Source organism: Nyctibius grandis, chromosome 3 (genome assembly GCF_013368605.1).
Source record: "Nyctibius grandis isolate bNycGra1 chromosome 3, bNycGra1.pri, whole genome shotgun sequence".
NCBI classification, from domain to species: Eukaryota; Metazoa; Chordata; class Aves; order Nyctibiiformes; family Nyctibiidae; genus Nyctibius; species Nyctibius grandis.
In genome coordinates, this window is record NC_090660.1 from 96729724 (window position 1) to 96750590 (window position 20867).

At 41.4% G+C, this 20867-nt stretch overlaps 1 protein-coding gene across 2 annotated transcripts; it reads left to right on the forward strand.

The window, feature by feature from the left end:
- Positions 1–1489: 1489 nt before the first annotated feature.
- Positions 1490–18795, forward strand: PABPC1 (poly(A) binding protein cytoplasmic 1). 2 transcript variants are annotated; one of them, XM_068396064.1, is made up of 15 exons: positions 1490–2214; positions 7114–7307; positions 7410–7525; positions 9396–9535; positions 10871–10965; positions 12537–12674; positions 12771–12866; positions 13335–13607; positions 13781–13874; positions 14066–14176; positions 15039–15193; positions 16239–16323; positions 16509–16639; positions 16942–17037; positions 18353–18795. In XM_068396064.1, the coding sequence occupies exons 1-14, from the start codon at positions 2022–2024 to the stop codon at positions 17032–17034; spliced, it is 1914 nt and encodes a 637-aa protein (XP_068252165.1). In that variant the 5' UTR covers positions 1490–2021; the 3' UTR covers positions 17035–17037; positions 18353–18795. The 2 variants fall into 2 exon arrangements, with proteins under 2 accessions (XP_068252165.1, XP_068252166.1); XM_068396065.1 differs by lacking the exon at positions 12537–12674.
- The last annotated feature ends 2072 nt before the right edge of the window (positions 18796–20867 follow it).

A 20867-nucleotide genomic window follows, 5' to 3' on the forward strand; every position in this document is an offset into this window, starting at 1 on the left:
ACACATTTAATTAGTTGGTAATAAAAAACCCACAGAATTTTAAGAGATAGGAAAACCTTTTCCTTTTCTGTGAAAGGCTTCATTTTGTTAGGACTGGAGAAGCTAGCTAAAAATAAACCAGCAGTATGCTTGTCACAGGTTTTCTAAAATCCACACTATTGCTTCTTCTCTCTGAAAAATTCTTTGTACGGCATAATCCTTTGATGAGCTTCTACGGGACATTATGGCCTTACATCACCCCAGTCCCCCCAAACTGCCTAAAATAATAGCAGATACCATACACACACATTAGAACTACAAAGATGGTGAGCCAACGCCAGATTTACTATTCAATCTACAACGAACACTTAACTCGTTTTAACACAAAATACAGCAACAAATACCATTAAACTTAAGGAGCAACCAGAGCAGAACCGAAATGCTCCGTTTCCGCCGAAACCAGCTGTGCCAGTTTATTGACAGTCCTTCTCCGGGAGATGCAGATTTGAATTTTCCTCCAGGTTTTTACTTCTTAAGCAAAATCCACGATCCCGAAAAGGTGCAGTTCTGGTTTGCACAGCTCGGGGGGGGCGCGAAAGGCATCGCTGGGCTCCTCGTGAGCTTCTGAATGCTGGTGGGAGCACACCGATCCCGTGAAGTGACGTTACCCAGTGCCCTTGAAACACAGAATCACAGACAATAAACAAACTTCCGAAGGAGGCCTGAGCCGTGCACCGGCAGCAGTAAGCTCTCACTAACTTTTAACAGCACGGCGGCGGCCCCGAGGACTGAGCCCCGCCACCCACCAGCCGATACAGGGAGGGAGGACGCCCGTTTCCCGTGCGGCAGCCGGAAACCCTCGCACGGAAGGGTGGAGGGGGGACGGGACGGACTCCCCCGCCCGGGCAGGCCCAACCGTTACGGCAGCACCGCGCCGGGGCGGGAACGTCACCCCCGGGCGTCACCTCCGCCCTCCCCGCCGCGGCGGAAGCGCCCTCCCGCGCATGCGCCGCGGGGCCGGCCAGGCCCATCCCTTTCCGGCCGGCACGCGACCTTCCTTGCCTGCCCGCGCGCGCGCGCGCGAGCGAGCGAGCGAGCGAGCGAGCGCCGCTGGCGGCAACGCCTGCGCGGGCGGCCAGACGAGCGCGCGAGACGGGGCGGGGCGCACGCGCACGGCCGCTCGTCGTTGAGCTCCTCCGTGCGCACGCGCCCTTTGACCCGTCCGGCTCCCCGCTGCCCCTCCCCCCGCCGCGCACATGTGCTCTCACGCTGGCGCATGCGCCCTGGCGCCGAGCCCCACCACCCCTCCCCTGTGACGTCCGGATGCGCAGACGCGCTCCCGCCCGGCCGTTTCCACGCATGCGCCAGAGCCGCCGTTTCGCCCCCCGCCGGGCGCCGGCGCTGCGCGTGTGCTCTCCCTCCCCCGCGGCGGCGCCTCGCGCGGTGGTGCGCTGTCGGTGCGTGGCGTACGGGCGATAGGGGCGGGGCGGGTATATATAGTGCGCGGCCGGGGGCGGCGGCCTCCCCCCTTGTCCCCCGGCCGCCGTCGGAGCTGTGTGCCGCAGTGCGTGTGCTCCGGACACCCGGACACGCCGGCCCGGCCCCGCCGCACCATTTATTACTAAAAATATTAAAAAAGCCAAAAAAATCCAAAAATCCTAAAACCTTTCAAAAAAAAATAATCCTTCCCTCTTCAATCTCCCGTCAACCTTCTGCAACCGGCCGGTTTTGATATAAAATAACCCTGTGAAAGCGAAGCCCCCCGGACCCGGCGCAGCCGAGAGGAGACACAGAGCGAAGCCCGACCCCCGCCGAGGCCAGTAGCCGCCGCCACCTTCGCCAGGCCCGGCACGGAGTGAGCCAGACCCCCCCCCCACGCCCTTTCCACTCGCCGCTCCTGCGCATCCGCCTCCGGCGTACCGTCTCCGCCGCGCCGCCACCGCCGGCCCCTGCTCTCACGGACCGCCGGGCCGCCGCGGCCTCCTCGCCTCGTCAGCGCCCTACCCCCCCTTGCCCTCCCTGCGCCGGGAGACGGCGGCAGGATGAACCCCAGCGCCCCCAGCTACCCCATGGCCTCTCTCTACGTGGGGGACCTGCACCCCGACGTGACGGAGGCCATGCTCTACGAGAAGTTCAGCCCCGCCGGGCCCATCCTCTCCATCCGCGTCTGCAGGGACATGATCACCCGCCGGTCGCTCGGCTACGCCTATGTCAACTTCCAGCAGCCCGCGGACGGTGAGTGGCCGGGGCGCCGGGAGGGGAAGGGAGGAGAGGAGGGAGCCGGGGTCGGCGGGCGAGGCGGCGTGAGGGGAGCGCTGGGGCGGCCGCCGGCGGAGGAGCCATGTTTCTCCCCCGCCCCCACCAGGGATCGGCGCGGCCCGCCCCACACCCCCCCAACCCCCCCCCCGACCCGGCCGCCGCCCCACATCCATTTTCCCCGCCTGGTCGCTGCCGGGACCGCGTTGGCGTTGCCGGGACGCGGGTAAACTTGGCGCCGCGCCGGCGGGGAAGTGTTTGCGGCGGGGCTGCGGCCTGGCTGACACGCGGCCTAGAGGAGGCCGGCGGCGCCTCATGGCGGCGGGGCGGGTTGGGGGGGACTGGGACTCTTCCGCACCCCGCCGCCGGGAACCGAAAGCCGACGCGCGGCCCCGGCAGCGGGCGGGGAAGGGCCCGGGCGCCCTCGCCGAAAGCCTGGGGCCTGGCGGAGCTGCCCCGGCCGGGCGGCTGCAGCTCCCGGGGCCCGCGGGGAGGGGGTGGGTGTGCAGGCGGCTTTTCCACAGGCTGGCGCGTCCGTGTGCTGCTGCATCGGGAATCCGGGATGAAGGCTAGTTTGAGGAAAACATCTCAGTCATTAGCACCTTTTAATAACTACGCAGGAGCTGGGTGTGTATGTGTGATTAAGAGGCCAAAAGAAGGAAGTAGGATGTACCAGGATGGCTTGGTAGTTTCATGGACGTCCAGCCAAAGCACAATACATTAAAACACGATGGCAGGTCTGTCATGTGTCGGGAGGGGATGAAATTACTTGGGCATCCTTTGCTTGCTCTTCACGTAGCAAGCTGTGTTCTGATCCATTTCTCTTTGCCGTAAACTCTCTGACATGGTGTTTCCCAAGTTGTGGTTTTATTAAACTTGAGTTACATGACATGTTGCTGGTTCTCTAAAGTTATGTCAGTAAAGAAACTTTCCATGTAATTCTGGTCAAGTTTGTGTCAAGTTTGGCAAACTGGCGTGTTCATTTGGAGGATATTTTGATAAAAGAACCAGATGTGACCGGTACTAAGTTTTGTGGAGTCCAATTAAAACAAAAAATAATTCGGCCAGCTAGAACATACTTGCTTTCAAGTACAGTTAACTAAACAGCTTTCTGTTATAATGGTTTTATTTTTCAAGCGTATGAAAGTGAGAGATTTGAATTACAAACTTTTCAGGCAACTAAATTAACTGGCTTTCAAAATTGGCTTTAGTATATAGCCATTATCAGATCAGACTTTGGTGTACCGATGATATTTGTATGTAAGTAGTAAAAGTCACTGTCTCATCGTTTTAATAGGTGGATCTTTCACCTGTTATCAGCTCTCTCCCTTCAGAGAGCTTTTAATTTATTCAGCCATTGTTTAGAATGAGACGATCTGAATGCTTGTTTCAATATACTTTGCTTTCATTCGATAAAAACCTATGGTACAGTTTGCTCTCAAAAAGAAAAATAAGAGGTTAGCAAAGTTCAGTACTGTGATATGGTAATGTCAAGGCAGAAGTTGAAGGTGATTCAAATACTTCTGCTCCCTGGTAATGTCAGAAGTCTGTAAGGGCCAGCTTTATCATTGTCATTAGTTGAGCGACATGTTCAACCCTGAATTTGTGACTTAAGTTTGTAATTTGTCAAATGTGGGAACAAATACAGCTTTTTCACCTGAGCAGTGCTTGCATTCAGAGTTTGAGACTGTGCCTCTTACAAAAATGCTGTTACTCCAAATGTTATAAGTATTTTTCAGACTTTGGGAAGCACACATCTTTCATTCTGCACCTAGTCCAGTTCAGCTAAAAGTATTTCTCATCTCTATCAAACTTGCATCTGGCACATATCTGGAAGCACTTGTTTAAAATATACTTAAATTATATTGTGTAATTATACTTTTGCAACATTTTTAGAATTTGATGTTCTTGGCAAATACCTAGAAAGCATTTGCTGATTTTTTTTTTCATAGATCATTCTATCCATTTACTGAAACCTTGACATAGGAGCTCTGAGGATGAATGGTTATTCTCACAATAATACTGGTTTCATTTCGATTCCAAACTAGCTGCCTTTTCTCGGTTTATCCTAATTCTTAGCTACATCTTGGGCTATGCTTATTAAAAAGCTAGTAACAGCTAACTTGGGTTTTGAAAAATCTTTGAAGGTGTGTTTGACATTACCAGCTGTCTGCAAACTAGGGATCTCAAAGCTCTTCCAAAAACTAATTAGGCCTGATGACACATCTGTGAGGTATGCACACATTTCATAGTTGTGACTTTCTGAATTTGAGTCATAGTCCCGAGTAAAACCCAGGCAATCTTGTTTCATCACTACACTAGAAATATTCTTGAGTAATCTGAGATTGCACTTCTCCCTTCAGATTTTTTTAATGGTTATGTTTCCAGAGGTTTATTATTTTATAGCTGTTGCTATGTACATTTAACAAGGTTTAGCATTAAGTGTATATTCCGTGTGATTTTAAAATTGTTACTAAAGTGGACTGTCCAGTTGCTCACGACTAAAATGGGAACTGGTGACTCATTCAATAAAAGCTCCAGCAGAATCAGCAGAAGTACAGCACCGGTAGTGTGTCCCACTTGGTAACAAGTTAACTGCTGAATGGAATAGCCTCCTGCAAACCCGCCTGCAGCCTTTTATGGCTGAAATGTAATGAAAGTAAGCCAGTTTTACTAGTTGTGAATTTTAATGAGTAGCTTGTACCTGGTTGCAGAAGTGTTCTAGTAATATTTTAAAATCTATTGTGGAATGACAATGTGGTGTTGGTTAAGCAGAAATCTTATTTTTTTTCCTTAAATTTCTTGTACTTCTGCTCTGTAGAAGAGATGAGGAGAGCTGTTGAGAGTTTCCGTTCTGTCCTTGTGGAGAAATTGCATTGGTCTAAGATATGTGCTCACTATTAAGTTGAGAGTGGTAATGTTTGCGAAGGCCAGCACGGACCCACTTTGAGTCAGATGTTTGGGAAACGTGTCCAGGGACACACGTTTTTGAGGAGTGTCAGGATTATTCTAGAAGCAATTAGCATGAATTAGAAAAGCCTCTTTTCTAGTAAAGGAAGCCCTGTTACTACTTCTGTAAATAATGAACTGTTTGTTGCAGGCACTTTTGCTGGTGCTGGCAGTAATAATTGTAATGACTTCCAGGGCAATACCGAAGTGTTAGATGTTTCTGCTGTGGCCAGTCTCACATCCACAGTTCTTCTTTTTTTTTTTTTGCTTTTTTTTTTTTCCTTTTGTAATGTAAAGCCTTCCAGTGCTTTTGTTTCTCATTATCAGTATCTAGGTTGTCTTGTTTCTCCTGCTTAATTTATATTAAAGTTTGTGAAAGCTTTGTTAACTTATTTAAAAGACTGGCAATGCTTATATTTTTTTGTGGCTTCAGCTTAAATCAGTTGTTGACTCGCTGTTGTCATGTGAATGTGGTAGTAGTATCAATAGATTATTTTTTTTACAAGAAAATGTTAGATGTCTGTCGTGTTAACTTCTACAGATGTCTTTCAGAGAATATAATCTTCAGATTCACTTGTAGTCTGAAAACGTGTCAAGAAAGGATGCAAAACGTGGTGTACCAGCTGAACTAGAGGCTGAGTGCAAATTTTCTTTGGCCATGATATCCAACAACATAGCTAAAGATAAAAGCAGCACTTAAAGATCAAAAACATAAAATAATGGTTTTCACAGTGTGATTGGCCCTTGGTCCTTCTCCTCAGAAAAGTAATTAACTGACATGGATACTGTTTTTAAACTAATACTAAACCGATTTCAGTCTTGTTAACATCACGTTGCTTTGCTATATGCAAATTGCAGTGAAGTGAATTAGTACCAATGGGTACTTCAGGAATTTATTGGGACTTTTTTCACTGTTCTTCCAGATGTACAGGAACAACAACAAAAAGGAGCTCATGTAGGAGATCATAAAATACATCTGCCATACTGGACAACTGTTGCTCTTTCTTGTTTAAATACCTTGTTGACTTGAAACATCACAGACATATATTGTTGCTTTGAAGGAACATATGAAAACTGAAGAAGTCTTGATACTTCCTTATTTAAATACACGGAGATCTTAAGTTCGGGCTTTGAAAAGTTAGTTGTGGAGTTCTACTGGAAAAACTGCTCCATTGGAGTAACAAAACCTGGTTTACGTTACTTCATTTTGCTGTTTTAATGCTCGTTCCTTCAGTGAGCTTGTATGTATTTTATCGTGTGAGCTTTTAATATGTATATATAATTTCAGATTTTCAAAATTAAGTACTAGTTTTAAATCTCTTTGAACTGTCCCTTGCCTGGAAGTCCATCACAGATCTTTTTTGTCACTGTGGAAGGAGTTGTGTGGAACAGCTGCCTGAACCAGGCTTGAACTCCAGCTAGCAAAGAAATTTTGTTGGTTTAGGGGTATTGGTGATTTAGGAGTTCTTACTTATGTTTGCAAAAGGCCTCATACAGGCACAAGCTGTACCCCTAAAAGCATTTTTATTGATACAATATACATCTACATGATGTGGGAGTGGCCAGCTGGTTTTCACAAATGTTAAAACTTTTATTCTTGTGGAATAGGTTGTAACTGCCATCACTCAATACATTTTCTCCTGTCACCGTACCATCTTTTCATAGTGGGGTCCAATCCTTCAGGCTACTGGGATTTCTACATGTTGTTCAGCTGACCTGTGCTCCTTCCTGTCTCCTAAGTGCAGCTGTTGCTGAGGAGTGTTTGCCAGTTTTTACTTGCATAAAACAGAGTGGGATTTATTTGGGTTTGTGTCTTGGTGGTAGTGCTGGACTAGTAAAAATTTTGTGAAGAATTGTACTTCAAATGCTGTTTCTGTGCTTATTAAGATAACTTTAGCGTTTCCTACTAATTCCATGATGTTTCTCCAGCTGAACGAGCTTTGGATACCATGAACTTTGATGTCATTAAAGGCAAACCAGTGCGCATCATGTGGTCTCAGCGCGATCCGTCTCTACGCAAAAGCGGTGTAGGAAACATCTTTATCAAAAACTTGGACAAATCAATTGATAACAAAGCTTTGTATGACACATTTTCTGCTTTTGGAAACATCCTGTCTTGTAAGGTTAGTGGAAAATTATTGGTGCATTTAATGGTTTGACACAGAACAACTCAATTTACACTGGAAACATTGCATGGGTATTACAGCAGGGTTTTTCTTTAATAGGTGGTATGTGATGAAAATGGATCCAAGGGTTATGGATTTGTACATTTTGAGACACAAGAAGCTGCAGAAAGAGCTATTGAAAAAATGAATGGTATGCTGCTTAATGACCGCAAAGTGTAAGTACATAAATACATAGTTGGGGATCAACAAACTGAAATTCATTTTACAGTGGACAAATACTTAAAGCTTACCTAGAAAAGGCAGGTTATTCTAAACATTTCTAATTTTAAAGAGGATTTAGAATTTTCGTGCTAGGAATACTATGAATTGTATCACCTGCCTATTCTAAAGGCAGAATAAGTTCAGAAAATGCTAATAATGGACTTGGGGCGGGGGGCAGAAATGTTGACTGACTTGTCTTTTAAGCCAATACAGTAATGAGGATTTGGGAACTTCTCTGGTTTTCTGATCTTACTGGCCTGAGATAAAATACAGTCTGTCAGGTGTTCTGAATAGTACTTACTTTATAAGAGTTGTGAGATAGGTATGTTATCCATTTTTTGGATGAAGCTTAAAGCTCTAGAGTTACGCAGTCCTGAACAGTGATCAGATTACACTAATGTTTTTATATGAATGTCTGTTAATAGGCATACCTAGGAAACAGGAGTAGAAAATAAAACTTACAGAAACATAATGTTTTAAACATTATCACTTCTATACTGTAGGAAAAAAAGGTTATTTGGTTACTTGGTTAGTGATAACCTAGGCTTGAGGAGGGGGACGAGTGTGCCTTACAGCTGTGCCTAAGGGATCATTATGGTATTTGTTATAGTTGCAAAGGAATAGCTCGGTAAATACTTGAGAGGGCTTGGAAGAAGGATAACAGAAAACAGCTTCAGCTTACCACCATGGACTGTTTTTACCTGTAGAGGTGGATAGATCAAGCCACATACAGGGAAAAATATTTTTTGAAACTTTAGTTTTCCTGCTTGTTCTGTGCTTGACTGGCATACTGTGGATCTTTTTACTCTGCTTCCATCTTTATACAACCTTTTTAAATTAGTAAAAAAAGGTCAGCATATAGTCATAAAAGCACGTGATTTATGTAAACTTTGGTAAAATACATCACGGGAGTTAATTTTGCTTTTAATTTCTATTCAGGCCAGGCAGTACTTCACTAACTCAAAATCTGCTGAGCACGTTGTACTATCATTCTTACCATCCTTGGTTACTATAAATCGGGTGAAGTTGAAGTTTGAGAATGTTGAGTTACTGTATACTACTTTATTGGATTTGTCAGATTTGGAACTATAAAGTTGAACAATCTAATAAAATTTGAGAGCGAAAGTCTACTACAATCAGAAATCAGTGTTAGCCATGTAACATTGGTACTAGAGCAGTTCCTTGCGTTGCAGAATGTTGTGTTCAGCTTCTGTTCTTTCTTTGTATGAACTGGCCTTTGGTGTTCCCAGCCAATTGGCAATGGTATTTGACTAAAGAGCAAGCTAACTATCTATTTCTTTATGCCTATTTAAAAAAGCAACAGCAAAAAAAAACCCCAAATAAAACAAACAAAAGTCTTACTTTGATATAGTCTAGAAAGGTGTGTAAGGGAGTGGGGGAGGTTAGTTAAATATCCCTTGCTTAAAAGCTGGATCTGAGAACGGTGACTGCTTACAGGCTGCCAAGTTTTTAGTATGGCAAAGGGATTATACTGATATCTAGAATCTCTGTTTAGCCACTAGTACTCTCTCCCATTGTCCAGCTCCTGTTGTCAAAGGCTGTTTTATAAAACTGAACGATCTCACCAATGGCTTGAAAGCATTTTGGTGCTAGTAACTGTGATAAGCACACTGACGTAGCAAAGGGTAGTGAAATTGTTTTTCTGATGGAGTTTTATCATAAATATTTCATGTAAAGAATTTCATGCCTATAATGAACAATGAGACTGATTAAGAAAAAAATAAGATGCCAGAGGATTAAAGTAAATTTTTAAATCTTGAGACACTTGCTTTAATCTACACTATTTTGTTCTCCTGCAACTAGATTTGTTGGAAGGTTTAAATCCCGTAAGGAACGTGAGGCAGAGCTTGGAGCCAGAGCAAAGGAATTCACCAATGTTTACATCAAGAATTTCGGAGAAGACATGGATGATGAGAGACTTAAGGAGCTCTTTGGCAAGTTTGGTAATGTCTTAAACTTTAAGTTATTATAAACATGAGTGAACTTCAACTTCTTGTATCTGTACAGTGCCTTATAATACAACGAATCAGCTGGCTGTCTGATGTTGATTTAAAAAAATAAAAAAAAGTACTGAAAAGTTGGTACTTAATTCCAGTTTCAGATTCAAGTGCAGTAATATCCACTGCAGAATTTTAAATAGGCAGAATAGTGTAATACAATCCTGCCATCAGAATTGTTTCTGATTATCTGAAAATAACGTGTCCTAAATAGTCTTTTGAATGGGTTTTGCAAAATTTTTTGAAGTTGCAAATAAAAGTGTTTTCTGTTTTAGTACAGATTGATGTTACGAATTCACTACAGGATACATGACAAATGAGTTTGCTATTGCTTTCATTGACCTGCAGACTTACCTTTACTCAGGGTATCTCTGCTTTCATTAGTCAGTTGCATTGTGGTGGTTGACCTAATATGAAATTACAAGGAACTTTTCCATTGGCAAGCTATTTGGTTCTGTCTTGATCCTCATTTACGCACAGGGCAGAATTATGGCAGGCGTATGATCATGATCTAGTAATTTATATGATGTGTCACCATCGAAAGAGGAAATGGCTGACTCCTTAATTCAGTTACAGATTCTTGTCCTGGTCTGTAGGGCACATCTATTTTATTTGCTGACTCAGCTGTTTTTTTTGTATTTTCTTTCCTTCGTGCTTTTGCTCTTCTCCAGTGGATATCATGTAAAGCAAGACAAAGCTTTGTACATGAGATATTCTATAGCAGCCCTAAGCAGCATTTACAGGAAATTCCTTTCCACTATTGAAGTATCTGTGGTTGAAACAGTAGTGAATTTAGCTGCTAATGCTGTCTCAATTGAGTTTGTGAACTGAATTTTTCAAAGGTTTTGAATTGCTGAACTGGGATGGCCTTTCACTGGGATAAATGGTTAAGCACATACCTAACAGGAAGGCCTCCTCTCCAGCTTTCAGTACCTGTTTCAAAGGATGGAAACACTAATGCTTTTTAAATGTTGTAATTTTTAATGAGAAGAATGATTTCATTCACTTTGAAGTGAAAGTCCTACCCCATTTTGGTTGAAAATACACTAGGAAAGAAATTCAACGTGGCAGACTTCGGCCCTAATGGCTGAAGTTCAGCATCAAGACAAATCAGCGATTTTATATGAACGGGTGATGCTTACTAGATACAAAGGACTTCTGCACCAATAATAGTAATACACGTGAAACAAACTAAATATTAAAACTTCTAAACAGGATGTTCAAAATGTGAAGAGAATACACTCTGTATACGAAGCGTAAGTATTTAATTCTATTTTTTAGGTCCTGCCCTAAGTGTGAAAGTTATGACTGATGAGAGTGGAAAATCCAAAGGCTTTGGCTTCGTTAGTTTTGAGAGACATGAAGATGCCCAAAAAGTAAGCTCTTGGACTTCATTTCAGGGATTCTATAGCTGAGACCCAAATAATATGTTTATTTAGCGACTTGAAATCTTGTGAATTCATTAAGGGGTTTTAATTGGTCAAGGAAACTGCAAAACCAGATGTGTGCTTCCTAAAAGACTTGGCGTAGTTTCTGTCATTTAGAATGCTTTTTTATGAGCAAATGTCAGTTGATTTGAGGAGCCTATTAAATTAAGATACTCTGAGACAGCTGGAACTAGTGTAGAAATGGGGGGTCTTGAATAATTTAATAACCTGCTGTAGTTGGGCTTAAAGGTCTCTGAGATTTGGACTCCCTCATGCTGGGCAACATACGAGCATAGTAAATTTATTATATCTGCAAAACCCAGATGAATCATTGGATCCAATTTGGTTGCACAGGACACTTGTGCAAGGCAGAAAGGATTGTGGTTTCAAACTTCAGCACTGCAGAGTCAGCAGGAAAGCTACTAGTTTTATGGAGCACATTTGGCACAGCTATGAGAAAATAGTCATAGAGCCCTGTGATGTTGCTTTTACTCTGAAGAGTGACTTTAGAAGAAGTGTCCTTTTAGTTCATGTATATGTCTGTAACATGCCAGTATGCTGCATGACTTAATTCTGTGTCAGCTTGTTGCTTTGATGTGTCAGTTGACTGTGGCATTAGGGACATAGCATCAGGAGAAAAACTCAGCACAGAACAAATCAGGGCAACAAACGAAGCTTGCTTTTCAAAAGGCATTTCTGTGATTTGTCAGTAGTGCAAGTGTACAAGCAAGAGATTAGAACAAATCCTGTCTGTCTTACATCTACATTGTTCAGTCTTGCATACATTCATTGATGAATTGTTTCTCTTACAGTAGTCAGAATCACATGTACAGTGTTTTAAATAACATAAAATTCTAATATCTCAGTAGGTCTGTTGTTAATGGCTTTGATTATGAAGGTATACAATGAACTGGTGACTTCTGGTTTTAAATTAATTTAATAAATCTGTGCCAGTTTTCACATATTAATAGTTCTAACTCAAAAGCTCATAAAGGGAAAAAAGTTCATATTTTCATACTCTGAAGTATTTTCTTGATGAAAGATTAAAAGTCTTTAAAAAGTGCCATATATACCAGCTGTAGCTTAACATACAGTAAAGAAAACCTGGTAGATACTATAGTTTCAGATGTTACTTTTAAAAACGGAAGTGTGTGAATTAGAGCTTCTCAATTTAATTTGCTTTCTTTTCTCTGCCTTTTGCAAGATAAGGTTGGAGAAATAGTTTCTAATTGTGTGACTTGATTATTTTATATCTTTTTCCCAACCTCATATAAGAAAATTTTTTTGCATCCCTTGTGACTTTTCTTTAACTGGACAGAAGCACACTCAGAAAGCAATTTCCGTTTTACTTTAAGCAGGGAAGTCTTGGGGTATTTTGTTTCAGCTAGTGATATTTCAGAAGGATTGGCTCTTTTTCTGGAATCCTTATGTAACTTTTTGTAATTTGAATTACATTTTTTGTATGCCTGAAAAACACTGGAATACAAAGTGCACTGCTAACCTCTTGTTTATTAATGAAGGCTGTAGATGAGATGAATGGGAAAGAGCTCAATGGGAAACAAATCTATGTTGGCCGGGCTCAGAAAAAGGTGGAAAGACAGACGGAGCTGAAGCGCAAGTTTGAACAAATGAAGCAGGACAGGATCACCAGATACCAGGTTCAGTTTTAATTCAAGAGGACTAACTTTATTCTATGATAGTTCTAGATTTACATGGACTATTTGCTTTCAGAAATAACTTGCCTTTTTTTTTAGGGTGTAAACCTTTACGTGAAAAATCTTGATGATGGGATTGATGATGAACGTCTTCGAAAAGAATTCTCCCCATTTGGTACAATCACTAGTGCAAAGGTAAAGCGAAGTTTATAGATTGTGCTCGTCCTTTCTTTGAAAATGAACAGTAATCCTTCACCAAGGAAGAATGATTTATCTCATTTACTAACAGATGTGACCCAGTCACTTATCACTGCTACTGTAAACTATATACGTGGAGATCTGCTTTCTCGATTTTTATACATCAAGGGTTAAACACATATGATCATCCTTTCTTGAAATAAACTGAGTAATGATATTAATGTGAGAAAAATGACACACATTTTTCATCTTCCACTGCAATAATGTGCTCATTATTACTTCACTGAGATTTTCATCTGTATTCAGTAAACAACTAGCTATTAATTAAACAATTATATTCCTTTTATAAATCAATTCAGTAAAACGAATCTGTGGTCTCACTTCTAGTAAGCTGAAAGAAGAAACTTAGCGAGTTGAGTAGATACGACATTCTCTTATTTTAAAACTAAAATTTTGTACTGACAGGTCATGATGGAAGGTGGCCGCAGCAAAGGATTTGGATTTGTATGCTTTTCATCACCAGAAGAAGCCACGAAAGCTGTCACAGAAATGAATGGTAGAATTGTGGCTACTAAACCATTATATGTAGCTCTAGCCCAGCGTAAAGAAGAGCGCCAAGCTCATCTCACCAACCAGTATATGCAGAGAATGGCAAGTGTAAGAGCAGTACCTAATCCTGTAATCAACCCTTACCAACCAGCACCTCCTTCAGGTTACTTCATGGCAGCTATCCCACAGGTACGTATAGAGATGAGTAACAATGTTTTGTACTGTGTATAAAATCTGTTTAGATTTAACAGTAAATATATTGGCACATCTCTGTAATTTCAGCATTCTGATTTCATAGCAGAAAGGACTGTCAGCATTCCCTTCAAAGAGAACAGTTACACAATGTTTTTTATATTTGACAGACTCAGAACCGTGCTGCATACTATCCTACTAATCAACTTGCTCAACTTGCTAGACCTAGTCCTCGCTGGACTGCTCAGGGTGCCAGACCTCATCGTAAGTCACTTCTTTACCTCTTTCCAGTGATTGCAGTAAACTTCATAGCATTTACCTTTGCACTTTTAAATACATTTTCATGGCATTACAGTATCAGTCTTCTCTTTGTCATGGTAGTGGTATTGCTTTTGAACTATCTTCACCTTTCAGTGTTTCAGCATGTAACTTAATATATTTTCTCTAAAACATAGCATTCCAAAACATGCCTGGTGCTATCCGCCCAGCAGCACCCAGACCACCATTTAGTACCATGAGACCAGCTTCTTCACAAGTTCCACGAGTCATGTCAACACAGCGTGTTGGTGAGTGTCATTTATGCAAGCTCTTAAGTATTAGACTTCTTTTCTGATCTTACCGATACAGAATCATCTCTCAAAAGCATTCATAAGTTCGATGTCATATGTGGTAATACTTCCCTCCTCCTGGCTCTTACTAAATGAGTAAGCTAGTATCATCTTCTAGCAGTTGCTTGAAATATTGTCCCAGCAAAGACTCCTGCTGTGATCCCATCTCTTCAGCATGAAGCATTTCTTCTTTTATTGTGCATTTTAATAATACTGTATGACAGCTTCTGCCATTTCTAAACATCATTGTGGCAGTTGTGATAATAGGTTGCGTGTAAAAATACTGAGATGATACAATTTTAGCTCTTATTATTTTGTCATAGAATATTGTGAGCTAGTATCACATATGCAGAAGCTGCACATCACTGGATGAACCAAAATTGATTGCAATGGAGTCTTAATTCTCTCAGACTGTATTAGGCAGTGGTATATTTTAGCTTTCTACTTCATGAAAGTATCTTTTTAGGATGACTGTTGACGTAATGTGCTCAGGAAATCAAGTGTCCTTTGAGCTTAGAATGAAAGTAAATTAATACTCAACCAAAGTGAATGTTTTCTCATAGATTTTTTTCAATAGCATGTTAGAAAAGCAATTCATTAGTGAAGTGACTGGAAAGTAACACCCAGTAAACTTTGAGCTTTGAACCTTCAGATATGACCAGTGATGTGACAGTTGACAATAGTGTGTATCTATATATATCTATAATACAGTACCTAAATTAGGTATTCAGTTTCAGCTGGTTTGTTGTTTTTAACTTGTACAGTGTAGGCTAAATAAAAAAATTAATTATTTGCATATGGAATCATGTTATTTTTCCAGCTAATACATCAACACAAACCATGGGTCCACGTCCTGCAGCAGCAGCTACTGCAGCTACCCCTGCTGTACGCACAGTACCACAATACAAATATGCTGCAGGTGTTCGTAATCCTCAGCAGCATCTTAATACACAGCCGCAGGTTGCTATGCAGCAGGTACGTAATTTTAGAAACTGGTCCATGCTTTTGCTGGTGTTTTTTGCAGAGGAACGTGGTGGGTGGGGGGGTGGCTTACAATTGAGAGTTGTCTTTGTTCTAGAATTCAGGCTTTGCATTATGGCAGCAGAGTTACAGCCTTGGGGTTTTAAGTATATTTCAAGTTCACCTGGGACAGGATGTGATCCTGTGTTACTTCATATTTTCCAGTTGCTTGATACCTTAGCATGAATTCTCCTTATGTTTCCTCTACAATGGAGTGGTTGATACTAATCTCCAGCATCACTCAGCTCTAACCAGCAGTTTTTGGTTAAACTGACTTAGTTGTAAGTTCTTCCATGTTTCTGACAGCATAGGCATTGTTTACGCTGAGCTGTGGAACATTGGATATTTGAAGCTGCACCTAATTATGGTCTAAACTTAATTTTCACATGGTGTTAAATTAATTGTATCAGAAATAGTGTGGCCAGCAGGATGAGGGAAGTGATTGTTCCCCTGTACTCAGCACTGGTGAGGCCGCACCTCGAATACTGTGTTCAGTTCTGGGCCCCTCACTACAAGAAGGACATTGAGCATGTCCAAAGAAGGGCAACAAAGCTGGTGAAGGGTCTGGAACACAGGTCTTGTGAGGAGCGGCTGAGGGAACTGGGGTTGTTTAGTTTGCAGAAGAGTAGGCTGAGGGGAGACCTTATCGCCCTCTAGAACTACCTGATAGAAGGTTGTGGTAAGGTGGGGGTCAGTCTCTTCTCCCGGGTAACCAGTGATAGGACGAGAGGAAATGGCCTCAAGTTACGCCAGGGGAGGTTCAGGCTGGATCTTAGGAAGAATTTCTTCACTGGAAGAGTCATTAGGCATTGGAAGAGGCTGCCCAGGGAGGTGGTGGAGTCACCATCCCTGGAGGTGTTCAAAAAACATCTAGATGTGGCGCTTCCAGGACATGGTTTAGCGGGCATGGTGGCATTGGGTCGACGGTTGGACTTGATGATCTTTTAGGTCTTTTCCAACCCTAACAATTCTATGCTTCTATGATTCTATGAATTTGCAGCCTGCTGTCCATGTGCAAGGTCAGGAACCCTTGACTGCTTCCATGTTGGCTTCTGCCCCACCACAAGAACAAAAGCAGATGTTAGGTATGTACATGCTACCTTTCTCTATGCCTTGTAGCAGAAGGACAGTCAAAGTACTCTTTTATAAATCTTAAAATGCAGAATAAATGGTTTTAGCAGTAGAACAAGGTGTTTGTTTCCCTTCTCCCTTAAATATAGGCTGTTTGTCAGATGAGATTTGTCACTCTGATTAACTTTTTTCCCTCTAGGTGAACGTCTATTTCCTCTCATTCAAAGCATGCACCCTACTCTGGCGGGTAAGATCACTGGTATGTTGTTGGAGATTGACAACTCTGAACTCCTCCACATGCTCGAGTCTCCTGAGTCTCTTCGTTCGAAGGTAGGTGGACTTTTGCATTCTGCTAGTTTTATCAGCAAGTAAGTCTACACTAATTGAACAGGTGTTTATGCTGGCACAGTGGAGTAGCAGCAATGCAACAGTGGCCCAGGGTGAGGAGTTAGAATATCCTCTTTCAGAGGGTGGCAGCAACTTCCATTAGCATGAACTGGAACTTTAATGTTATCCTTTTCTCTTTAACAATGCAGGCATTGTTTGTATGTAGAATTTAAACTGTTTCATTAACTTAAATACACAGAAATTACTAAGCTTCCCTATATTAATTTTTCTTTTTTACTTAACAGGTTGATGAAGCTGTAGCCGTACTACAAGCCCACCAAGCTAAAGAGGCTGCTCAAAAGGCAGTTAATAATCCCACTGGGGTTCCAAGTGTTTAATAAGTAAGTTTTCTGAGCACTGTAATTCTGTAGGTTGACTGGGGCAATAGTCATTAGTCCACGGCCATATAAGCAGTATGCTTCCAGGCTCTGTATCATTTGCAGCCACAGAAAGCAGCAGCTATGGTCACAGTTGTGAACAAATTTTGTGCTCGATCCTGTTGTCCAGTTCTGTAGGTCTTGGTTAGCAAATGCTACTGACATTTTGTCTTGCATATTTAGCTAGAATTAAAGCATTGTTTTTAACAGCATGTTTAGCTGGAATTAGTTCTAGGCATGCGTACAAAAATGTGCAGTTCTGTCAAACGCTACTGTTCACACTGTTGTTCAAGAGAAACTTCTAGGATTGAAGTAAACCTAAAACGATACTCCAACCCTATTTTTCCTTAGGAATTCAATAGCTTATTTACACTATAATTTGTATATACTTGCCAAAAACTATTATACAGTAATTAAAAACTAAACTACATGTTGTCTTGACTTCACATTTTTGTGAATTTAACTGTCATGCCAATTAAAATACTGTTTTTCTTTATTGCCTTCTGTGGGGTTAGTATCTTAATTTTGCATGACAGGAAGAGACAAAAGGTGGTATCCTTAGAATTTTGGAAGGGGAATGTGTTGTGGAGTTGAGGATGATATAGGTGTCTATTCAGTCCAGTTAGGTTTTGCCTGTATATGAACTTTCCACATCTACAGCTATCAGTTGAAGATGCCTGCTTTAACATTTGATCACTTAAAATTTTCTTTTTTCTTGGTCTTTTGATTTCTGCAACTTTCCTTTTGGAGACAGAATTTGAGTCATGTTTTTTCCACACTTCTTTCTTTTTCTATTTTTTTTTGCTAGTGACACTTTCACACTGGAAATAAACAAGTGCTGAATAAGTTGTCTGTCCTAAACTAAGATGCCTAAACTTTGACACCATGATGTTTTAGTAATTGGAAATTGAAAATGCTGCTAGTGTAGTTATTTGATGAGCCATGGCATGCTGGCCTTCAGAGTAGAGGTGACCTGCAGTCAAGTTAGTTACAGTAACAAATTACTGTGTGTAGCCATTGTCCAAGGCCGTGCTGTGCAGAGTACTGTTTAGTTCTAGACTCAGTTTTGTCTTACCAAGTATCACAGACTTGGGATACTTTACTTCCATGTCTCTAAAAAGTGGGGGATGCCTCTGATACACTGCTCGTAGAGAAGTTTGCTAATATTGATACCATGAAAGCACAAAGTACTGTCGGGATTACATTTGCAGAAAGCATGTCAGAAAACATAAGGTGCTGCTTTAATTTTAAAACCTAACAACATTGTTTTTGTTTGCAGAAAGATCCGGGACTACAATCTAGAACTTCGCTTCACTGAAGAAAAAAAAAATCTAAACATGGAAAAACTATTAAATATTGAGAAAAACATTGCAAAATATAAAATAAATAAAAAAAGGAAAGGAAACTTTGAAGCTTATGTACAGAGCAATGCCGGGGCTAGCAAAACAAATGCTAGTCCTAGATTACTTATTGATTTAAAATTTAAAAAAAAAAAAAAGTAAAATAAAAAATACAAATTAATGTTTTATAAACCTGGGGGAAAAATTTTCAGCACAGTACAAAAATTTAAAGCATTCCTTTCTTTAATTTTGTAATTCTTTACTGTGGAAAAGCTCAGAATATCACCACTGTTTTAGTTGACAGTGAGAATTGATAGCTGAGCAAAGAAACATAATTTGGATTATAAAATTCTTGGTTTAATAAAAATTCCTTAAACACTGACTTACTTCTGATGGTTTCTTTTCTACAGTGTGCTTCTGATAAGGTGGTCATTCAGAATGCCAAGTTAGAATCCCACTCTAGAGTATGTTTTAGCAGTTTCTATAGAAGATTAGCCTACATTTAGCCACCTGTTACTGATAATACAAACTTAGTCATTAAAACAAATGTGAAGAGCAGCCAGATCCATATCTGGGTTTTAAATCCTTAGTAGCATGTAGTCTGAGCTCTTGTGTAATTAGAAATAGACATTTATTGGAATGGTGTAACATACCAACATGTGTTCCCATTTGACCACCTGCATGTGGTGTTCATTCTCACAGGTTTTGGTGGAAGTAACAACCTCTGTGTAGGTCTCTGGCTGTGTCTTTAGATGGCTAATGATCCCTGAGATGGAGGCAGAGTAGGATGGATATAGGTGGATGAGCAAGGATTGGCTGCAATATCCAGTGTTGCGAAATTCCATTGTTGTGAATATATGAACACCAGGCATTCCTAAAACAAAACAGGTAAGGCTTCAGGTGGTAATGTATTAAAAATTGAATGCATAGTAACCAAAGGATCGTGCTTTTTACACAGTAAAAATCTTTCTGTGGACAGGACTGCTTAATCCTCTGAGTCAGATATTTCTCATGCTGTGTGCCCTAACAAGTGAATGGCTACTGTTAGCTTTTTCTTTTTCCTCTGTTAGTAAGAGACCATTTGGTTTAATTTTAGCTTTGCTACATTTTGGATTTTTTAATGTGCTGAACAAATCCTTCTTGTCAGAGGCAACTTTGAAAGTCTCAGCTCTTTGGTAACTAAATTATTACTGAAGAATACAGTGAGGGTGTTTACATCAGATTTGAAAACTGAGAAAGTGATCTGAAATTTAATGCTGTTCCTTATTACTTAATATTCACTACAAAAATATTTTCAGTAACTTCAGTTGTGATGTGTCACAGAGCTCTGCATGCAGTGAGTTTGTGCAAAGCATGGTGGGTTTTTACCAAATTTGTGAATGGTGAAATAATTCTAGCAGTTTTACCGGCTCCAGGAATCAGTTTCTTCCTGCAAAAGGTGACCTTCCTGGTTCATCCTTGTATTTGTCATTTTTAAAATAGAATTGAAGGGGGGGAGTGCATTTTTAAAATAAATTGCTGCTTGATCTAAATCTGATCTAGTGTGCAATACCATAAAAATAATCTTGTCTTCATTTGGGGCTGATAGGACCTTCAGATCAGTTTGTGTGTCAGTCACTAAAAAGAGCATCCAAGCAAATGACCAATGGCAGCAAAAGTAAGAAGAGACAACACTAGCATGTGAGCTGTTTAACTTGCTACAGGACCTTTAACAGAGGTTGGGAGTTTTGCAGGATTAACACTGTGAAATGTGTAATCTAACTGTTAATACATAATCAAGAGATACAGAGTAACAAGCTTTTGTTGTAAAGCAAACTTTCACTGTGTAAGTTAGCAGATACACTGAAGTTGTCCATCTACAGATGGGTTATCCTACAGTTACTGCCTTGTTTTTTTTCCCCTCTTCCTTTAAGGGAGTACTTTTTGCAGACTTGCAGAGTATGAGAGGCATTTTCTACCCAGTTTAGCCTGCAATTGGCTCTGTAAGCTGCTTAATCAAAATTGATAATGCAGGGGGAGAAAGGCAGCAGTGAAGATGGCATGTCCTCATACAGAGAAGAGAATAAAACCTGGCAGGCTGGGATGGGAGAAAGGAACTAAGAGGTCTTAGTCCTGGAGGAAGGCATGACCCTTAGCCCCTGCAATCCATTGGGCTCCAGTTGGGGTGTTTAAAGGATAGAGTTTCTACGGAATCACAGGGAGGGGTTACTGAGTTCTTTCTGGAAGGCTCTATGAAGTCCGTGTTGTGTGGGGGGAGCGCCAGTGTTCTCTGAAGCTATTGTTGAAGTCTGAAAGCCCTTCAGTATGCTTTCTGAAGCCCCCAAAAGACAATTCAGGAGTGCCCTTATTTTTTCCCCTTGTGCAGAGATAAAGATCTTCAGACTGGGTTTTTTTCTGTTAAGTGAATTTGAGAAATAAGCCTGGCATAGAGGGGTGAAATTGGTCTGGCATAGA